We start from the raw sequence: 13,604 nt of genomic DNA, 5'->3' as shown, positions 1-13,604 counted from the left end.
ATAGGCATCTTGGAACATTATAATCTTGAGCTTTTTAATGGCCGCAGTTCCTGGAGTCATGAGAAGGAAATTAACTTTAAATAGTCTTGTTCCCAGGAGTCTGCAGTTCTGTGGCTTATGTGTCAAGTCCGTTTCAATCAATACGAGACAACGTGCTTGCTTTGGTTTTGATTATCTTAAAATAAAACAGAGTGAGCATATAAAGACACCCAGCACACATGAAACACAAATTCCTTTTGTTTGCAGTTCATTCTGAGAACCATGGTTCTGACATGGTCCGTGCTTAAACACATGTCACACCAGGAATGCTGGAGAGGGATAAAATAACGGATTTAGCCACATGATCTTGGCAGAGAGCTAGGAGATAGCTGCCAAACTGGTCTATTAGGCCTACTGGGAAGATGACAGATCCAGAAGCTTGAGGAACTCTATCAGCGACAAACACAGTTATAGTATTTGCTGTAATCCATCAATTTGGTTCTATGGTTGTGTGTCTATGCTCGATGAATTGCACTACGAAAACTATAAGCATTAGCCATTCTTTTTTCTCCCCTTTAGGTTCTCCCCCAGTCATTGGACTATTTGATTTATTGATATCATCTCCAATTACATTACATTTAAAATTGCATTAAGGAAAATACCGCATGTGATTTTGCAGTGAAAGATTTTTCACATTCTAAATATTTACCGATTTTTATGAAATTGCAATGCTAAATGAAATAAACACACACAAAACTGTCACAATTTTATTGGCAAGCAATGATAGCTGAGGAGGAAAACCCGTTTTATTGCATAAATGTTCAGTTCTGTACAGAATTCTAAAACTCTGTCCATCTACTGCAGGGTGGTTTTTCTTTGTGGCAAACTTGGCTTGCACTAAAGCATTAGGAAAAGGCGATTTCAGTAATCTCTTAACATAAGCTTCTGCTGTACAAATCAGTGTGAAGGAGTGCTTTCTAAAGCTTGAACTATCAATGCCACAGGATGTTCCTCCAAGACTCAACTGGTGAAATGGTGATAAGAATTTCTATTGAAACGGCAGACCACCCAAACACCTGTTCTCTGAAGAAAAGCACCATGCACCGGCTGCCATTTCATCTTCCCCCATCTGAACCACAGGAAAGTCTCAGAAGCGTTTTTCCAGGATCTGTGTTTTGATCATGCTGTTCTTTTGGTGCATGTAAAGCACATAAAACCTTTGGCTTACCTATTTTTTACAATCCCAGCAGTTGATATTATGCATTGAAAATGCAGTTACATAGCAACAAATAGTCAGCAATGCAGAACACTATGCATAGAATCAATAAGTACATTACAGCACCTTGTTAGACAGTGATCACTTGTGCCTCCACAGATGTTACATGTTTGGAGTCTATTGGACAGTGTCATACTTTTAATCCCATTTGACCTTCTTAGAATGTCCCACAGCTCACCAGTAGATTACTGTATATTGTACCTCCTGAGAAAAGCTTTGGTATTACATCTGATATAAGACATAATAATACAGTTATACAAAACAGCATGTTAAAAAGAAATAAACAGATAACACGTTTGCAGTGATGTTTAGTATCATGATAATTGCTGTTTCATGATTGTGGCTACATCTCCAAAATGACATTTTTCTTGATATTTTACAATTGTCCAGTATGCAATAAAATAAGGCATTCTTCATGGTGCAAACTTTTAGATTCATGCCCAGTTTTAGAGAGGTTTTTTATTTAGTTTTATCACTACTTCTGTAACACAATATAAGATGAAATTGCTACAGGACATCACTCTCCTGGATTCACAAGCATACACAGACTCCGCGCAGCAGGAACTCTTTTGGCACAGTGTATTTGGTGCTTTTCAGGGCTTGTGTAAATTGGGTCCTGGGAGGTAGAATTTAAATCTGGAGTGTACGCTCATGTAGTACAATGCTAATCAAAGTCATGACTAGGATTAATGAGACTGACACCTTTTTATTGCAGAGGTTGCTGTAGAAGTTACAGGAAAAGAGTGTTACGGCTTTCATAGCAACAGATGGTTGCATTGTACAACAATGAAACTCCCTCAGTTAGATATTGGTCTTTTGGTAAAGTAGGTCTGGTGCTTGTCTGGGCTGTGTGGATCAGATCATTCTAAGATAGTTTGAATCTGGAATTTGACTGCCCACAGTATGCTTATGGCATATTTCTAGATTACTGTAGCTTGTTTGTGGTCCCTGTTATACTCCAAGGTAAACCTTGAAGAAATCAAGAGAAAATGGCAATCTGAAAAACAAACTAGGAGATCCTGGGATCTGTTTGTATGGTAAACATTATTTTAATAATCAGTGTTTTTGAGAAGGATAGAAAAAATCAATATTGAAAAAAGCTTTAAGGCAAACCCTTTACTTTGCAAAACAACACATGGATAAGCCACAACTGTTTTGATGGTATCGGTCCATTATGGTTTGACTTTTAACTCATCAGTACAGGACTTACAGTGGATTTACCTGTTTTATTAAAACAATTCCTTAAATAAAGCCAAATTTGAAGAACTAATGCTCCATCTGCGCATAAATTGTTTAGGTCCACTTCACATTTAAACATAATACTTGTTCAGCTGTTTGTTTGTACCATTAGAAATTGCAAAAACAAAAGGAGATTCATGTTTTTAGGAATGCCTGGACAGCTGCTCATGGCTCACATTCTCAGCTGCTGAACTTGAATCTTATTGAGCTGATACATTATACACCAGTATTGTGGCACTGCGAAAGAGCAAAAAATGGCTGAAATTTCACCTACACCTACCTACTGCATAAAATATATTGAAGAACATTACAACAAAATAGTGAAAACAGTGATTTTCTAAACTAAAATATAGCTTTGTCAAAAAAGTGATTAACAAGTTTAGAAAAAGGATATTGTAACAGGGCAGATTTTTTTTGACAAAAGAAGCTTAGAAATTAATAAGCTTACGTTCTCAATTTATCCTCCAGATATATGATAAGATCACACACAGATTATATTAAAAAACAAAAAATGGAAAACATTTGCTAGTAATGTTTCAAAACACTTAGGAGGGCAACTAGAAATGGCTGCCTGTTTATTGCCAATGAATACAGCTGCAGGCCAGCTCCACAAGGAGTCTTTGGCTCATGTTGTCACTTCACCAGCTATTGTTCGGCTTTCCTGATGACGATGCTCCTCATTTAGCTGCGTGCTGCAGGTGTCTGCGTTTGTTGGAAGGATTCTTCATACAATATCTTCCCACCTCATCTCAGCTAATTTGTACTGTATATCAAAATGCACAACAACTTTGTATAGCAGTCTATGTGAGCTTTTAATAAACAAAGACACTTGAATTCCTGGACATTTTGGGGGGGAAGCTGGGTGGGAGACAGGCAACATGAGTGGGTCTTTTTATGTCACCACGCAAACATCAACAATTCACTGATAGATACTGTAAGAGGTGTAAAGAGCAATTTACAATTTATACAGCCTTTAGAAAATTAAAAATTGATGCTTGCTAGTTGACTGTGGGTAAAAAGAGAGACCACTGTTTTAATCTTTCTATCTTTCTCTTCATTCTTTTGTTCATGAAGACTGTTGCAAGCGGCAGAACTGAACTAATTTTTCATGATAAATTTCCACTTAAAACCTTGAACAGATATTAAGGATGTATCATAAAACCATCTGAAAAATCTGGAGGTCTGTAGTAAAGTTAATGTGTGAAGAGCCTTTGTTAATGTTACCTTTTCCTGAAGCTATGATGTGTCCTATATGGGTGCTGTGTCCACCTTAATTCACTTGCCAGACATGAGGCATGGAGCCCAACATAACGGCCAGTTACATCAACGGTAGAGATCTCCTGTTGACAGGAGGTAGCGCCATCTCTGAGATGTCATTCAGTATTCCACAGGATGACAGAACACCCCATTACCGTGCGTATTGGCTTCACAGGTCATTAAACAAGGTAAGTAGCAACGTGTCGCACAGCGGTGCACAGTGAGTAATGGTGTCACAGTCTCTTACGTCTAAAGTTTCTTTACTGTTGAGAGATGTTCAAAAAACATGAGCACCTCTTTTTTACTTGAAGAGTATTTTGAAATGTGATTCCATTAAAATGCAACTAGTTAGAACTTGCCTGCTGTAAACTGAATAGGCCATCATTTTTCTCATTTACAAAAGTTGCTTTGAAATATGTTCTTGTTATCATGAATCACATCATTACAACATTTGAATGTATTTTTTGAGAGAAATGAAAGCAGAATGAAAGAGTTCATTTGAGAAATTTGCAGACTACAAAAATGCTTTCTCTGCAGACATTTTCTCTGTTAACAATGGCATTTGTTAACAATTATGATTTTACCTTTGACTGAAGTACTGATATTCCAGTCATATTTAACATGTCGTTGCTGGGCACAAAATATCCTTTCTGTTTTGTGAACATAAAATGAATACAGTACTACAGTACATAGCGTACATTACCCTACAGACACCAGAGACAAAAGGGTAAACTAAGGATTCAGACAAAACAGAATTATCATAAATCCTTAATGCAGTAGTCCTGAATATACAGTATGTACAGTAAACCACCTCTTTGTATTTGTATTTAGAGCGGAAAAAAGTGGATTATTTTTGTTTCCCACTAAACTTCTATAAAATCTACAGATTTTCTTCAGTCTCGGGTTTCATGTGACCCCAACAGATGAGCGCTACCACATGGGAACTTGTGCTCTCAGCTCTTACTGGTGCGAGACTTGCAAAAATGGGAGAGCAGCCAGTTCTTTAAATACCCTTCTTACTTGATAGCAAAGGGAAAAGTTTTTTTTCTTTTTTTGTTTCCTTTTCCACAAGATTCTTTTAAGTTGCTCTACTGGCTGTTCCCCAGGGACGGCAAAGAAAAAAAAATGCACTTCTGCACAATTTAAACCAAAGGCAAAAGCTGAAAAGGGCTTGTAAACAGCGGAAAAAGCTGATTGTTCGGTACTGTAAAAGGGTATTGCTAAGCCAATAAGAATTTCTGTTCTGAACAATGTTTTTATAAACTTACGGATAGGACTGAATTAGTTTCTGAAGTTTCTGAAGACAACCCCATGGATTATTTTATGATAGTGAATTTAAATCACTGTTCTCTGTCGTTACTATATAAAATTATATTTTAAAAGGTTTTATGTTATTGAGTCTGAGTTTTTCTTTCCAGAATTGAAATGTAACTTGGTACAGTTTGTATCTTACTGTTTTTCCTGTTGCGCCATACATCATTTTCTTAGTTTCTTAATTTTCAATATTTTTGTTCTTATTGCCTTCTGTGTTATTGTAGGAATTTGCCAATTGGAAATTATTTTTTTTTAAACTTTGATGTATTTTTGTACAGCAGTGGAGCTGAAAGACACACTTAACAAGCTCTATTCTAGATCAAACTTGCAGTGCATAACTTGCTGCTTGTGTAACGCGACAGTGAGCAGTTGTTGACTCATCACGGAACTGATGGTGTGCTAATCTCTGGCCAAATGCTTCAAAGAAGCAAACCTGAGTCTTCACAGATTAGCAACATCTCAATATGCTTTATAAAGTCAGACTTCCTGACAATTAAATTTATTTTGGTCATTTGTGATGAGATTCTGTTAAAATTCAGTCTTTGGCTGTTTGCCAGTGTCACTGGAATTACCTACAGAGAAATGGTGCAGTAGTCACATAGCAAACACTGTACAGTACATAATCACAAAGCTCAGGTAAAAATAATGAAGACAAAAATAAGAAATCAAAGCTACACTCATTTTCTTTGTAGGCATTTCTACACACTGTTGAGAGCTATTGCAATTTTGATAATTGTGTTAAAATCAATGAGTATTGATCAGACATTTGAAGATTGTCCTTTGAGCTATTCCAAAAACACAAGTAAAATGAAAAAAATATTAATTCTACAGATAACAATAAATAATAAAGAATAAATATTGTGTACATTTAGGTGCACCCAGTACAGAGTAGCAAAAAGAAACATATGTAAGTATTTATAAAATCCTTTAAAACTGAATTATTTATTATTTTCCAATAAATGTTTTTTTTAGTTCCATGAGGCTTAATTAAAGAAAAGAGCTTGGTGATTTTCTTTTCACACTTACTCTGACGAGCATCTGGGGGAACGGCCCTCTGGAATTTTCTGGCACATTGATTGGCGGGATGACCCAATCGCGTTTTCGTCGTCTCAACCCATTAGAGCTCAGCTGTTGTTTCCAAGGAAACAGGGTTACGCTCAGCTGAGGATCTGACTCTGGGGGTGTATTCTCTTTCCCTATTAGCTGTGAAGAAAGCGAGAAAATAAAACAAACATTAGGCAATTCCTCATCCAAAGACTTCCTCTTCCAAAGCACATAATGGGAAAGAATTTCCTACTATTATGAGGAAATGCTAAAATGACTAGACAATGCTCAATAAAAAACAATGTAAAAACTCTAAATGGGCGTGGCAGACATGATGTAGTAAGAACAGTAGTTTCAGCTGACCAGCCACTAGAGGCAGCTGAAGCATATATTGTTTGTATATAGGTTCACACGAGGTGTATTGTCTGTTTAATTAGGTAATTAGTGAAGGTCTGAGAGCCACATTTTCACACGGGGTTAATTTAGACTAGTTGATATATAAAGGGACTCAGGAAGGTAGCTGGGGCTGGAATGATTCACAAGTCTATGTTGAAGGGAGGTTAGCTGAATAATGTCTCCTAGTACAATATTGAGTGATTTTTTTTTTTGGTAGCTTTCAATGTACAGTGACTTATAAACCTCTTGTAAAATTAAGCCTGTCAGAAAGCTTTAATTAATGGAAGACCACACACAAACTACAGACCTAAATATGTGGTCATAATGCCTGTTTTGAGTTTGTCCTGATGACTTTCTAACTCTGATAAGACCCTACAAATTGTGGTATGCCAACATATGATTCACTCAGAGAAGTTCATAAGACAAAAAAGAATTTACATGCTTAGAAATACATGGTGCATTGATACAAAATTACATGCGTATTACATGCACATTCTCTCTTCTTCTGCACCATATATTGCTGTCTCACAAAAGAATGTTGTTTAATACACTCAACAAAGTCAAAGAACAATACTGTTATGTCACAATTCTGTGACATAATGTGTACAGAAACAATGGAAAAGGCAAAGCAATGCTGAGGGTTAAAAATATAAAGAGTCCAAGTACTGACAAGAAATGATGCAAGCAATACATTGTATTGAAAAAATATAATGAAAAAATGTATTCAGAGCAGAGAACATGTTGCTGGACAATAAAACAGGAGATATCCAGATACAGAAAGCTGGCACTGCAAGTGTTAAGCATGGAAGAAGGATGAAATTCAATATTATCGCACTCCAGGACAAATGCTGAACATTCAGCTCAAAACACATTCTCCAATTTTTAAAATCCTTTTCTGCTAGCTGATCTCGGCAAGCAGTCTCAATAATAATTCAATACATCTTGGGGAATTTCATAGTCTGTTAGAGGCTATGCAATTTAGAATAGGTTAAATACTTTGCAGGATCTGGGATGAAGATGATTTAGATCTAACATCTTCTCCCAGAGGGCTGCTGAATCATTTGTTTTCATGTTTTCTTTTGTCAAAAGGCAGAAAATGAATACGAATTATGTTGAGCTAAATAGGTGAACTGGAGATGGAATCCCAATATGATAATCTGTCAGAGAGCTATATAAAGGAAATCAGCTCATTAATTCTCAGTGTTATGCAAGAGGAGCCAATCACCATATATTTACATATAAAGAAGGCCTGTCTTAATACCCTTTCCATTTTTTTTTGACTTTTTTCTACACTTCCTTGTAGCTAGTTAAGGAAAGGCAGACCAGTAAAAATCAGGGAACAAGAAAACTTAAGGCAAACAAATTATCATTATATATGAAAACTGGCCTTCTCCATGGTAATCCATGCTAGATCATGCTTTGATCTTTCTAGGCTTGATTACTGTAATGTAGTGCTTGCTGGTGTATCCACATATATTCTTAACAAGTTGCAGCATGCCCAGAGTCAGCTGCTATTGGATGTAAAATGGAAGTTCTTAACTAAAGTTTGGGAAGGATAACAACAAACAAAGCCAGTTTCTTCCAGCTGTTTTAAACCATAATCATTACTAAATATCTCTACATATACAGTATATCTCACACAAGTGCCTCTTTTTGCATTTTTGTTGCATGCCTCTCCTTCATCTCATTTCCACCTTTGCACCTACCCCTTGATTAAACTGTCTCTCTGAATGGGGCTCTGAGCTTCCTTGTCCTGTGGCCAGTAGGCTGCCCCTAAACCACACAGGTTAAGCCAAAACTTAAAATACTCAATAAATATTCACAAACATTTAATACACGGATGTTGTAACTCCTTATGAACCAAAACTAAAATGCATGAGCATAGACAGTATCTCCTGTTTTAACTTCCTGGTACTGACTCCCTGTGGATTTCAGAATAAAATTTACAGTACTGCTGCTTGTTTTTAAGGGATTGAGAGGTTTTGCTCCTGACTACAGTACATCAGTGAACTGCAAACCCCTGTAAAACTACATGTCTTTTGTGCTTTTTAGACTCTGGCATGCTTTCAGTTCCCAACAGTTCAGACTGTTGAATAATCCCCTAGCCCATATCAGATCTAACAACTAAATCAGCATTTTTAAATGGTTTTATTTTTTTTTATTAAAACTCTTTTATATACTGAGTTTTAATTCTGCTTCATTTCCTGTTTTAATTTGTATGTGCTTGTATGTATTATTTTTGCTCTTGTCTTACTCTAAAGCACCTTGGAATAGTACACCATGGAATGTTATATATAAAATAAAATTATTACTACCGGCAACAATGACAGCACATACTAGATTCTAGGTAACAACATTCCATGCTTTGACTGACTTGTAGTTTGTTGGGTTGGAAGGCTTTGCCAAATGTCTTCTAATTCGATTCCACAGGTTTTCAGTTTTTTTCAAGGTTATGTGCTGGAAAACAAGCTAGCAGATTGAGCTTGAGATACTAAACCCATTTGAGATCATGTTCACCTATCATGGTCTCATGCTGTCATCCATAAAGAGGAAGTTCAGATGATAGTATCCATGAAGTGGATTGATCATAAGATTGATGATGTTGTCAAGATAGTACTGGCCCATGAACATACCATACACAATAATAAGCTCTGGTTTAAGGTCACTAGACACTCTTTTCTTCATGAATATATAGCCACTAACATGTCTATCTTTCTCTAGGAGTTTGATATGAGTTTACATTTCATAAAAACTCCTTAATGCCAAGTTTTGGCCATCTCGAATTGGCTTTCATTCTTGAACAAATCTTCCAAATCAATTACAACCAACACAGTGAAATATCTACAGTACTACAGTCTTATCTATGCCCGTTATTCTGTACCTGCTTGCTCTATTTTGAGAACTACCTGACAGCCCCCCCTACACCCAACTTGGAGAAAACAACACACGCAGATGTGGTTCTCTGACACACCTACTGTATATCCAAAAGGATACATGTTATGCTGGATTTCTATATTGCACAAAATCCATATGCTCTTCCTTTGGTTACTGTAGAATGTCAAACAAACTACTGTATGTACAAGCTAACATATTGATGAAAGCATGCTGTAGGTTGTCAACATGTGGGACTCAACAGATGCAAGCATAACCAGACAAAACGTATACTGAAATATTTTGTTTTATGCAGGGCGGGGGTGTTCTTTAGGTCTGACTATAGGGGTTGATTGCTCCAGTTCATACACTGTATCTGTTAATTCAACCAAATAGGAGAGGCAGGGGAACAGATGTGCTCCCTGTTAAAATTACTTATGCTCTAGCTGCTCTCCTAGGGAAATATTGCCTATAACTACCTGTACCATGGTCTCTGTGGATTTGTGGAAATGGTATACTGGCCTTTCTTTGATGGGTGGCAAGCTGCATTAATGAGAAGTCCAAATGATCAGGATTTTTGCCAGTCTGCACCAAGTGGGGTTTAAACATCCTCTGGCACTGAACATTACAAGAACAGCAATGAAATCACAGAATTTCTCTTCAATTCTGAAACATTAATCTATTCTGGTATTATTAAGCATATTTTTATCAAATTAAAAAAATATTATAACTATAATATCTGGTTTATGCCATCATTTTTTAAATGATTGGATAAAGCTGTGCTCTACCTGATACAATTCTACCAAAAATTACATTCTCTGAAGGATTCTTCATTTGCACATTTCTGACATCTGTTGTTGTTGATTTGAAAAGGGAGTCAAACTAACCATTGAAAAGACTAAGAGCCATGCACTTGTGTCTGCTTATCTAGATATGAGCAATCCTCAGCAGTTAGTAGCTGTTGAGCTGTGAGCTTCTGAAAGTGGTTATAAAATCTTTGTTTTCTAAATCTTTCTTCTTCTATAAATATTGTAAATATTTTAATGACATTTCACTTTCCTCTGCTATAGTGTGTTTCAGCATTATTTTTATTGTAGGAACAGGAAAATCTTCATTAAGGAAAATAAAATTAAATGTTCCTAATACTTGACATTACTGATAGTGTTGATGCTTAACAGCTCTTCGTTCCCAGACGAGACTGTTTTCTTAAAACCTAAATCATCCCTGTGTAATTTCATGGCAAACTATACCCTGGTGTCTCAATCAGAGATTAACTGCATATTATGTCTTATTCATCAGGAATATAAAATAAGACATAATTATATGATAGTTCAGGTGGGTAGCTGCGTCATCATGCATAGGCTGCAAAGGAACAAGTAATAGGTTTATTCTATGCTGAAAAGAGAAGAAAAAACAACTTTTTGAATGTGGAGCTTTCTTCTCTTTTCAGCATGGCATAAACCTTGTCACGCCCTCTACAGCTAGAGGGCACTCCTACTCTGTCCTGTCCCTAGTTTTCCTGTGCTTTGTTTGTCCTTCCAATTCATCTTTGTTTGGGTCTATATACTTCCAGGTCACCCTTTCCTCCTCGTTCAGCATTGAGGTTTCTGATGTCTTGAAACCTGCCTAGCACCAGGTCGTCTCCTCCGCAGCCTGAGAGCATAGGTTTCTACCTGACATCGTTTGACCTCCTGAGCCCGGTCTAACCCGTTTTGCCACTATGTATAGGATCTTTTTTGCTCCCCTGGCCATTCCATGGCATGCCTTTTCCGACATCTGTAACAGAATGCTGAGCCATACTTTGACCCTGCAAGTGGCGCTTTTTGTTTTCCCACATTGCTTTGGGCCTTTTTATTTCCAGTTCTCCTATTCTAATCGCAGGTTGCCACTCCCGACATCCGTGCCTGTGAGTGGGTCATTCAGCAGTATGCCTTCCCGACATCCGCGTACTAATACCTGGCTTTCCTTGGGTTGTCACTCCTGGCATCCATGACAGAATGTTGAGCTTTTTTTTTTCTCCTATTCTTGTTATGGGATGCCATTTCTGACTTCCGTGTCTGTGAGCGGGTCATTCAGCGGTATGCCTTGCCGACATCTGTGTACAAATACCTGGCTTTCCACAGGAAGTCACTCCCGGCATCTGTGACAGAATGTTGAACTTATTTTTTGCCCCGTGTGCAGTGTTTTTCTATGTTTTGCACCTGGATTTGTTTTTAGTTTTTACTCTTGGTGTTTGGTTTTCTCATTTCCTGGTTTCTGTGTTTTCTGGTCTACCTGACCCCTGTTTCCCTGGACTCTTGGTTCCTATCTGTTTTGAGTCTTTCTCGTGTGGTTTGTTGCCCTGGTCTCTGAGGTTTATTTTTGTTGCATATGCTTTTTTACGTGTTTTGTCTGTTTTATTGTGACGTTCCCCTGAGCCCTGCCTGGTCCCCCCTTCCTCTACTCAATAAAGGTTTTTACCCTGGAGGAGGGGTAGCTCTCAGCCATGGACTCCCAGAGGTTTCCTTTCAGTTAATTGAGGTTTTTCCTCCCCCCAGTGCTGTGCAGCTCATTTGTTTTTTGGACATTGGGAGCTGCCCGTGAAGGGGGGAGGGGATACTGTCATGCCCTTTACAGCTAGAGGGTGCTGTCCTGTTCCTAGTTTCCCTGTGCTTTGCTTGTGCTTCCGGTTTATCTTTGTTTGGTGCTATATATTTCTGGGTCACCCTTTCCTCCTCACTTTGGGGGTTCAGATGTCTTGAGACCCGTCTAGCACCATGTCGTCTCCTCCACGGCCTGAGGGCATAGGTTTCTACCTGACATCGTCTGACCTCCTGAGCTGGGGCTAACCCACTTTTTTGCCGCTACGCATAGGGTGTTTTTTGCTCTCCTGGCCATTCCACGGCATGCCCTTTCCGAAATCCATGACAAACCTATTACTTGTTCCATCATTATATGGTGTTATGCAAATGTTTTTTCAGGACTATTTAAAAATATAAAACAGGTGTTATGTCTGCCACAGTGAGGCAAGCTAGCTGTGACGTGGCAGTTAGTTATTTCACCATTATCCCATCTCTTTACGCTGTTTGCCACAGAAACCATTCACCTATAGACTTGAAGCACCTGGAGACTATTTTCAACCATATGCTTTCCAGGTAGTTTTCCACATAAGTACTTGGACTTGACAGGGCTCAGGGCTCTGTCAGTGAGTTTCGACTCAGAGCCGCTCATGTTGCGAGTTTGTCCTTGTCTTCCCTTGTGATGCCTTTCTTGGATTCCTAACCTCTGTTTTCTTTTCTGACTATACTCACAGTTTCCCTATTGGCTTGATCTCTATGTTGATTCAGTTTCAGACCCTGTCCATGAGTTGAGATTCTCGAATTTGACCTTCACCTTTCCTGATCATGGACTTGAACTGCGTTTCCTGCCAGTGTGCTTAGATCACTTAGCAAACAGCTTGTATCTCTTCTCCAGAGTTTGCTCCTCCCACTCAATCTAGTTCCCTGTGTGCTGCCTTCAGGTTCCCAAAACTATCTGCCTCTCACCCAGTAATTGGGTTCTCTCAACACTCCATCACACTGCACTCCATTGTGCTGCTACTTACATCTCAGTAGTACAACACTACAAACATGTACAAATGTGGTACTTATGCATGTTTGGAAAATGAAGAGTAAGAATAACATTTTAAAAATAGAAATATGATTACAATTAAAAAGGTAAACCATAAAAACAGTGGCTATATGTACCCTGAAAATGGCAACATAAAGTCAACCAATTCTCTCAATGTATTACTCCCTCCCAACAGCAACCACCCCTTCCTAGTCAGATCAGGAATCAGTGACTGTGAAATAATACCAGCCTTCAGCTCTTACTACACTCCACAGCAACCAGTCAAGCCAGCTGGCTCCATTCCCCTCCCAGCAAAGCAGTCTTTGATATTAGTCAGCCTTTAGCTACATAGACATCTGGAAGTTATTATTCAACAGAGCATAGCGTAAAACCCATCTCCATAATAAAATAACATATTGTGTTTAGTTCCATTTGCTGTAGAATCCCCTTACTATGTAAATCATATTAATTTCTGGTAAGAGACACTTTTTACCCATTCAACATCCTTCCCACTTCTTATCTGCTGTCCTTCGCTTTACATACATGTACATACTTCGATGAACACAAGTTGTCTCTGTTTCATGTACCTTAACTGCTGATTTGGAACAGTCCATCCAAACTCTGACATATGAATGTTTGG

General features: G+C 38.0%; 1 protein-coding gene across 1 annotated transcript in view; it reads right to left on the bottom strand.

The window, feature by feature from the left end:
- Positions 1 to 12,586, bottom strand: part of LOC148817995 (cadherin-4-like) — a 113,381-nt gene extending 100,795 nt beyond the window's left edge. Inside the window, exons 1-3 of the mRNA XM_088937828.1 lie at positions 12,462 to 12,586; positions 8,212 to 8,278; positions 6,092 to 6,268 (exon numbers count right to left, since the gene is read on the bottom strand). Of these exons, the coding sequence (XP_088793954.1) occupies positions 6,092 to 6,268; positions 8,212 to 8,278; positions 12,462 to 12,586 (369 nt within the window). The remainder of the gene's footprint in view (positions 1 to 6,091; positions 6,269 to 8,211; positions 8,279 to 12,461) is intronic.
- Positions 12,587 to 13,604: the final 1,018 nt, after the last annotated feature.

This window comes from Atractosteus spatula, chromosome 19, assembly GCF_055471065.1.
Source record: "Atractosteus spatula isolate fAtrSpa1 chromosome 19, fAtrSpa1.hap1, whole genome shotgun sequence".
NCBI lineage: Eukaryota > Metazoa > Chordata > Actinopteri > Semionotiformes > Lepisosteidae > Atractosteus > Atractosteus spatula.
This window is presented reverse-complemented; position numbering and strand designations above follow the sequence as displayed.